Source organism: Cryptomeria japonica, chromosome 4 (genome assembly GCF_030272615.1).
Source record: "Cryptomeria japonica chromosome 4, Sugi_1.0, whole genome shotgun sequence".
NCBI classification, from domain to species: domain Eukaryota; kingdom Viridiplantae; phylum Streptophyta; class Pinopsida; order Cupressales; family Cupressaceae; genus Cryptomeria; species Cryptomeria japonica.
In genome coordinates, this window is record NC_081408.1 from 254,278,370 (window position 1) to 254,286,316 (window position 7,947).

At 33.7% G+C, this 7,947-nt stretch overlaps 2 protein-coding genes across 2 annotated transcripts; both read right to left on the reverse strand.

Annotated features, from left to right (window-relative positions):
* Positions 1–4,486: 4,486 nt before the first annotated feature.
* LOC131065422 (putative leucine-rich repeat receptor-like serine/threonine-protein kinase At2g24130) lies at positions 4,487–5,267 on the reverse strand. Its single transcript, XM_057999928.2, has 2 exons — positions 5,057–5,267; positions 4,487–4,941 (listed from the first exon to the last, which is right to left on the reverse strand). Exons 1-2 carry the CDS (start codon positions 5,265–5,267, stop codon positions 4,487–4,489), a joined length of 666 nt encoding a protein of 221 aa, XP_057855911.2.
* Positions 5,268–5,559: 292 nt separating this feature from the next.
* Positions 5,560–7,719, reverse strand: LOC131875070 (LRR receptor-like serine/threonine-protein kinase FLS2). Its single transcript, XM_059219084.1, has one exon. The coding sequence runs from the start codon at positions 7,717–7,719 to the stop codon at positions 5,560–5,562; it is 2,160 nt and encodes a 719-aa protein (XP_059075067.1).
* Between the last annotated feature and the right edge of the window lie 228 nt (positions 7,720–7,947).

Sequence of the window (7,947 nt, forward strand, 5' to 3'; positions counted from 1 at the left end):
TATATGTTGTCTCATTTTGGTCTTTAAAGAGAAACTAGATATTGGAGTTATTGATCTTTTGCAATAATAGTTAGAGTAATAGCCTATATTTTCATTCTTATCATTTAATACCTTTACTCCTTCAAAATCTAAATAATAGCCTCAAAAATATCTTTTAGGAAGGGGAAAGTCCTTACTGGTACCCATTTCTAAAATGTTGTCTTTCTGAGGATTAAATGCGCATTGCTTTTGATGATGAGAAAATTCCTTCATTGGTGTATTTGTATCAATATTTGTCAAAACCTTTTATTTTTCCCTTAACCATTGGGGTGCCAAAGAGATCAAGGGGATGTGGTTTACATATTTAGAAATGGATTCAACTTTGGCTGAGATATACAATGATTATTTTAAGATTGAGAAATTTGGAAATTTGAAGCAACTTCCTTGATAGGATTAAAATCTTGTAAGGGAGAAAAACCCATGTCCAAAGAAGGGGTCCTAAACAATTTTACTTGTTCCTCAATTAGTAACCAATGTTTTTCTTGAGATTGTGAATTAGTTCATTACTTTGTCTATGATTGATCCTCAAGAAGAATATCAAATGTGAAAAATATGAGTAACTCGAGGAAGGATCTCTAAGGATAATATACTTTCATAATCTCATAAATTTCTAGGATATACTTGAAACTCAAAGGGATATATACTTGTATTCTATTGAAAATATTCTATATTAACATGATCTTTATTGTGACAAACTGAACAATTTTTCTGGCGATCCTCAAGGAGAATTTGTTGCTCCCAAACTCCATAGTTTGTTTGGATAGATATTGCTTTTGGAAATGGTTTATAAATTTTAAGAAGAGTTGAAAACCTTACAAGGTGTTTTTCATTTTTAGAGTAAGATAAATACCTAGATAGGAAAATACACATCTGTTTTGCTAGAGTTTCAATCAAGGTAATTTCCCTATATTCCAATGACAATGAAGGTAGCTGGATCTAGAAAGGGACAAAATTGGTACTTTGTTTTGAGGGGTTCAAATTTGGAGATCTTATTTGGGTAAAAATTCAATACCAATAAAAAAAACCATTATTTACATTTCTGAACAAGGTCTCTAGAGGACTTATTCTAAAAAAGTACTACAAAAACCCCTCTCCCTTTTTAATTACAAAAACTTGTTGAACCCCTATCCAAAAATGATGAACCTAATCAATAAGCTCAAATTTAGATAGGTTAAAATTCCAAATATTATCAATAACACCTTTTTGTTGAAAATATTGCACTTGACCTTGAATGGCATCCTCAAGGAAGGCTACTTGAAGTACTCCTTCTAAATTAGTCCTACCCACATTGGCTAATACAGGTGGTTTTTCTAGAGTAATAGTTTCATTATGAACTTTACAAACCTATCCCTTAATAATGGGATTTTTGTAATTTTTCTTCTTATTAAACCTAGACCCTTTTAATTTCTTATTCTTCTTTTTATTTGTCCATTGATAATGACTAGTTTTAGAGTGAAATATTCTATTTTGTGTATCTGGATTGAAGGGACCTTTTTTATTGTTATGGTGACCATGCCAAGTGCCAAAACAATTAGACCAATTGTTCATCCTATTCTTAAATATTATTTAGGTTAATTGAGAATCCTCTATTGATCATGATATTTTTAGGAAAAGTTGCAACATTCCTTCATTGATTGAATATCTCCCTGAAGGTCAAATCTACATTGAAATGTACCCCCCACCTACAATGTTCAGACTATCTTTCTCCAGTGCACTCCCCAGAAAATATCCTGGTGAAGCTTGGATTTTGAAAAGGGTTTGTTGGAGGCCATCCTAAACTTGTGGACCTCATTTGAAATTTTTTTAATCTACTAAAAAATAAAAATAAAAATTAATCATTAGATGTTATAAAGTCGGGACAAATTTTTTTAGGGAAGAAAGTTAACAAAAAAATTGATTGGCTTAGCATCTACCTCAATTCATCTCTAGTATGTATACAATAAATCTAAATAGGTTCCCAATATCAACGTCAAATAAGTTTCTTAGGATTTGTAGCTACACTTTAAATTGATCTAATTGCTAAAATATTATCCTTAATCAATTAAGTTAGTCCACTATTTCTTATATTTGGCAAAGATATCACCCACTTATTGTTCTATTAATTCATATGTAGGATCGTGGAATATCAATGACATCACCCTTTGATAAGTAACTCCTATGTTTTTCAATTAAAATGACATGCTAATATAATCAAATATACCCCAAGGTATGGTAAAAAAATGAAACTATAGCAAAAAAAACCACCCTTAAAAGAATAATACTTCATAAATAAAGGTAAACTCTATAATCAAGAATTCTAGGAAAGGAACATCCTTAAGAAAGTCATTATTTAAATCTCTAATTTTTCATGTAGATTCTAATTTTAGGAAAAGGCCATCCATTTTTATTTTATTTTTTATTTGTTTCATTGTTCTTTGCATTTTTAATCTTATTTTTATAAAAAATATTAAAAAATATCTTTAGAATATTATAAGTAATGGCACAACGAAACATGTTTTACTAGATATAAACACCTAATATATTATTCTAGTAATTATATATATATATATATATATATATATATATATATATATATATATATAATCGTACATATGCCCATACCCAAGGAAAGGAATTTGTTGTACCTAGAATTCATTCCTATACTTGAATCGACAATGTAGTAATATTAACTATGTGTTTCAAGAGTTTATTTTTTATTCCAAAATTAATAAAACTTGACATTTATTACCTATCTCATCCAAAATTGAAATATCATTGTAACTTTTTGTGAGAACAAATTCTTGGTTTCTTATGGGAAACAAAATAGGGTTGTTGCCTTGCTATTGAGAAAATAAATCAAACAAGACAATAGGGTTTTATAATCTTCAATCAAAACTCTCTATTGCATGATCACATGTAGCTTCCATTGTTCTTCTACTTCTTGTGGTATGATGGCTCTCAGATTGTGCTGCTAATTTGCAAGTGACACAAGATTTTGAAGTTCGTGATTGATGAAAATGGAGAATAGATCCCGAATTTATAGATTTTTGGAGAGGATTGATTGAGAGGTGGAACTCAAGTGAGCTAAAAAGCTGATTGATAGTTGAACTGCTGATTTGGAGGTGGAACAAAATGATTAAGAGATGGAATTCAATTGATTGAATAGATAAATGCGTTAACTGATTGAGAAAAAGCTATCTAGAAGACGGATCACACAATGTGTATTGTTACTACCCAAAAGCTAAATCAATAGCTATAAGTAATTAAGTTGCATGTCGATCTACAACAATTGTTTTTTTGTCAAAATTCAATTGACTTCTTAGAATTTGTGGGTGCATGAAGTTAGTTGTAATGGCCACCGATATGCTTCCCCTAGATGTTTCAACATCTTAAGTCAAAGTTTAATTTTTTTCTTTTTCTTGTCTTCTTGAATTATAGATAAAATGAAATCCTTTCCAAACAAAAAGAGTAGCACCCAAAATTACCCCCTTACACTTTACACAAACACCAAGAACTTTCAAATTAAAGGAAAAAAAGAATAAAAACCCTTTAAATTTTAAGAGAAGATTAAATAACAATAAACAAAAAAATTAAAAATATTTAGACAATAAAAAAAATTATTATATAATAAGAGTTGTGTTGCAGCTAAAGTCCCTGCCTAATGCAAAAAATAGCAGAGATTGACATATTACAAATAAAGCCCCAGCTTGAAGTTTGAAAGAAAAGTGATTGCTTGTCCTATGGTCATATTATCATATGCCTTGAATATTATATCTGCAATAGGCTTGCTTAGATAGAGATATGCTATGATGTATTCATGTTTATATTTTTATTCCTAGTGTTTGCATAGAAAACAATATAAAACTCAATCAATAGGAACAAAGAGTACAAGATCTTCTAAATTGTAATATGATAAAATTTACAACCATATCTCTAATAATTATGATTTATAACAAGCAATGAAACACTCTAGTTTATAATTTTTACCTACTTTATCAAAAAAAAATTCTTCACTTAAAATTTAGAAGAATTCGTTGATTTCTATTTACTTTTAATAATAATTGTGACAAAACTTAATATGTGTATAACAACTATTCATCATTCAAAAATTAATATAACATAAAAAAAACTAAATTTTATTCATCACTCGAAAGATATAAAAGTAATACTACAATATATTTCATATTTAATAATAATAATAAAATGTATATATCTATTTTATGAGATTTTCCTTTCTATTATGATGTATATTTTACCATGTATTTAGATACATCACATCCACATCTCCCTTCCACTTACAAGTATAAATGTTAGGACCTAAATCATGTCACAATATTATACCATATAGGTAGCACAAGATGAACATTATTTCATTTGCTCATAATAGACTATACCATCACAAATAATACATTAGGACATCATATGTTTTGGATTGGACAAGAAAGAAAGCAAGAAAAATTATTCAGGCTTAGGATGTAGATGTAGACGAACTTCCCCTATTTCCTGGACCACTCATATTTATACCTCTTGTATTGTCAATAAAAGGCGAGATATCTACTGGTAATTGAATAGTTTTAGGTGTACCAAGAAATGTACCTCTGATTGTATTTAATCTATCAACTATCTCAATCATATCAGGGCGCTCGGAAGGTGACTCCCTTGTACAAAACAACCCAATTTCTATAAATTGAGTTAGACATTCCATTACCATTGATCTGTCTGATTCAGGAACATCTAGAAGTAGGCAATTATCCAGTACAATTGAGATTCTATTTAGAAAATGCAGTTCTACCCATTTTTGTAGATTCATTCCTTCAATGAACATATCATCTGTTGGTCTCCTCTTTGTCAACAACTCTAAAATTAAAATTCCATAACTGTATACATCTCCTTTTGTAGTAAGTTGTCCACCTATTCCATACTCTATAATAACAAATAAAGAAGGATAAATTACTTTTAAGTCATTTGAAGGATTTGATGATTAATAAGATAAAAAAAATCTAGTAAAATGTGTGGTGCAATAATGAGAAATATGTACCTGGTGCAATGTAGCCAATAGATCCTTTAAGTGCATTTGTAGAAGTCAAAGAATCCACTGAATTTCCAAAAATAAGACTGGAAAGGCCAAAATCTGCTATGCAAGAAGTCATATCATCTCCTAATAGGACATTGCTGGGCTTGAGGTCACAATGAATAACTTGAACAGAGCAATAATGGTGAAGGTATTCCATTCCTTCTGCTATCTCCATTGCTATCTTTATTCGATCACTTAAATTTAATCGGCATCTATCCCCTTCTAGAGGATACAACCACCTCTCTAAACTTCCATTTGACATTAACGGAAGAATTAAGGCTTTAAAATCAAGGTTGGAGCATGTTGAAATGATTTTAATTACATTACGATGTCGAACTCTCTTTAATGCATTGCATTCTCTGGTGAAACTTTGGTGAGCATGTTCATCATGCAACTTGAGAACTTTAACAGCAATATTTTTACCATTCTTTAGAATTCCTTTATAAACAGACCCGAAACTACCAGTTTTAACTACCAGTTCCTAAAAGGTTTTCATCACCGAACCCATTAGTTGCATCTACCAGTTCTTTATATGAAATTTTTGGAGGCCATACCTTGAGAGCAGGGGTACGGAAATGTTTGTATCTATAGGAAAAGGCTACCAATAGAAGAGACATGATCAAAATTGCAATGCCTATTACAACGGAAATAATCACCTTTTTGGAGACTAATGGTTGTTTGTGATTGGAATGAGAGCATAGTGGCAAGTTTAGCCATCCACCACAGAGGCCAAGATTTCCCATAATTTCCGAGGCATCAAGTGTTGCAAAAGCCCCTCCCTTTGGGACCTCGCCAGTCAACCTGTTTGAAGAGAGGTTGAGATGTTGGAGCATTTTCATATTTTTGAAAGCCACCGGTATTGTACCTGACAAATTATTGCAAGACAGATCCATGTACTGTAGATTTTGCAGATCTGCTAGGGATGCTGGGATTGGCCCCTCAAATGCATTCCAAGAAAGATTTAGATATTCCAAGCCCTCACAGCTTGCCAGTGCACTCGGAATGCGACCTGAGAAATTGTTTTGAGAAACATCTATAGCCAAAACCATAACCATTTTGCTCACTTCCAAAATAGAACCTTGCAACAAATTTCCGGAAACGTTGAAGTAGAACTGGAGATTTTGAAGACCTACAAATTCAGGGGGAATGTTTCCTGTTAGTTTGTTGTGGGCCAAGTCCACCGTTTGCAAAGTCTTGCACCTTCCTAAACTGCCAGGTATTTTCCCTGATAGTAGATTGTGCTGAAGAAAAAGGTCTCTTAATTGTGGAAGGTCGCCAAGACTATCTGGAATTTTCCCTGAAAGCATGTTCTCGTTGAGTGCCAAGAATCCAAGCCTTTTTAAGTGGCCAAAACTTTCTGGAATTCTTCCCTGTAAATTGTTTGCGCCCAAAACTAATGTTTCAAGGTTTGGAAGTTTACTGAGTGCATAGGGAATGGTCCCATTGAATCGGTTTGCTGCTAAGTTTGCTGTCGCCAAGCTGGTGAGGTTACTAATCTCATCTGCAATGTTCCCCCCAATTTCATTTGAGTACAATTCTAAAACATAGAGTGAATTTGAAAGGCGACCAATTGAAGTGGGCAAGACGCCAGTGAGATAATTTGATCCGAAATCAAGTACTTCCAAGCTGGAACAATTAGTTAACACTGTTAGTATAGACAAACCACTACTTCCACTCACCAAATGATTTTGCTTCAAAATGAACCGTCTCAGCTGCTGCATCTTCCCGAATTCCAGGGGCACTGTGCCGCTCAGTTGGTTCGCACTCAAATCCAGTTTTCGGAGGTGAGTCCAATTACCCACTGAGCTGGGAATTTCTCCAGTGAGTTGGTTTCCCCACAAATACACATATTGCAACTCTGACAACCTTCCAAACTCCCATGGAATTGGGCCGTTTAAGTGGTTCTGACATAGCTGCAACATATAGAGACGAGTGCAATTTGAAAGGGCAACGGGGATTGTCCCTATTAAGTTGTTGCTGAAAAGATTAAGCCATTTTAGCTGATTAAGCATTCCCAACTCAGCAGGAATACCACCTTGGAGTTTATTTTCGGCGAAGTCAATGCCAATTAGAAGGGACATGTTTCCGAAGAAAGGTGGGATAATACCTGTCAATTTGTTTGCTGCTAATCCTATGACTTCTAAATTTGAAAGAAGACTAATTTCAGAGGGAATGCTTCCACTTAAATTGTTATACGGCAGTATGAGAGATTGTAGAGAATGACAGCTTCCTAGAGAAGATGGAATGGGACCTTCCAAATTGTTATAAGACAGTCGAAGCCAGGTCAAGCGAAATAGCCTTCCAAGCTGATATGGAATATGGCCACCCAAGCTATTATTATAGAGATCAAGTACTCTAAGGAAGGAAAGATTTCCCAGAAAGGGAGAGATTGGGCCAGCTAATCCCATATCTGTGAGATTCAAGGAAACCACACACTGTCGACGAGAAGAGCAGGTAACACCACTCCAATTGCAGATGGTGTGGTTTGGAGACCAATCTGACAAGGAATTAAATGGATCGAGAGAGATTGCAGATTTGAAAGCCATGAGAGCTTGTTGATCAGAATAATTAGAAGGCTTTGCCAGCGCAGAGAGACAGCAAAAGAGAAGCAGAGGAATCATCTTCATGCTTAGCTTGCCCACGTAAACACAAAAATGTTGAAGCAGTTGATAGGATGGTTGGGTTCACTTTTAAATTTGTCGCAAGAAGTTGTCATAAAAATGATTACGCGCATAACGCGGAGCACGTGGAATTGACATGAAGAGAAGTGCGTGAATTTATGCGATTGTCACGGGGAACCATTGCCGGAGATTTAGCCTCCGGTCACGCGGGCTGACTCGCATGTCCTCGTCCGT

Excerpts from the sequence above, each read along its gene's own strand:
- LOC131065422 (XM_057999928.2), bottom strand. The coding sequence starts at position 5,267 with ATGGAGATAGCAGAAGGAATGGAATACCTTCACCATTATTGCTCTGTT. Across the intron at positions 4,942-5,056 it reads TATTGGCTACATTGCACCAG|AGTATGGAATAGGTGGACAA; the intron begins GTACATATTTCT and ends TTGTTATTATAG.
- LOC131875070 (XM_059219084.1), bottom strand. The coding sequence starts at position 7,719 with ATGAAGATGATTCCTCTGCTTCTCTTTTGCTGTCTCTCTGCGCTGGCA.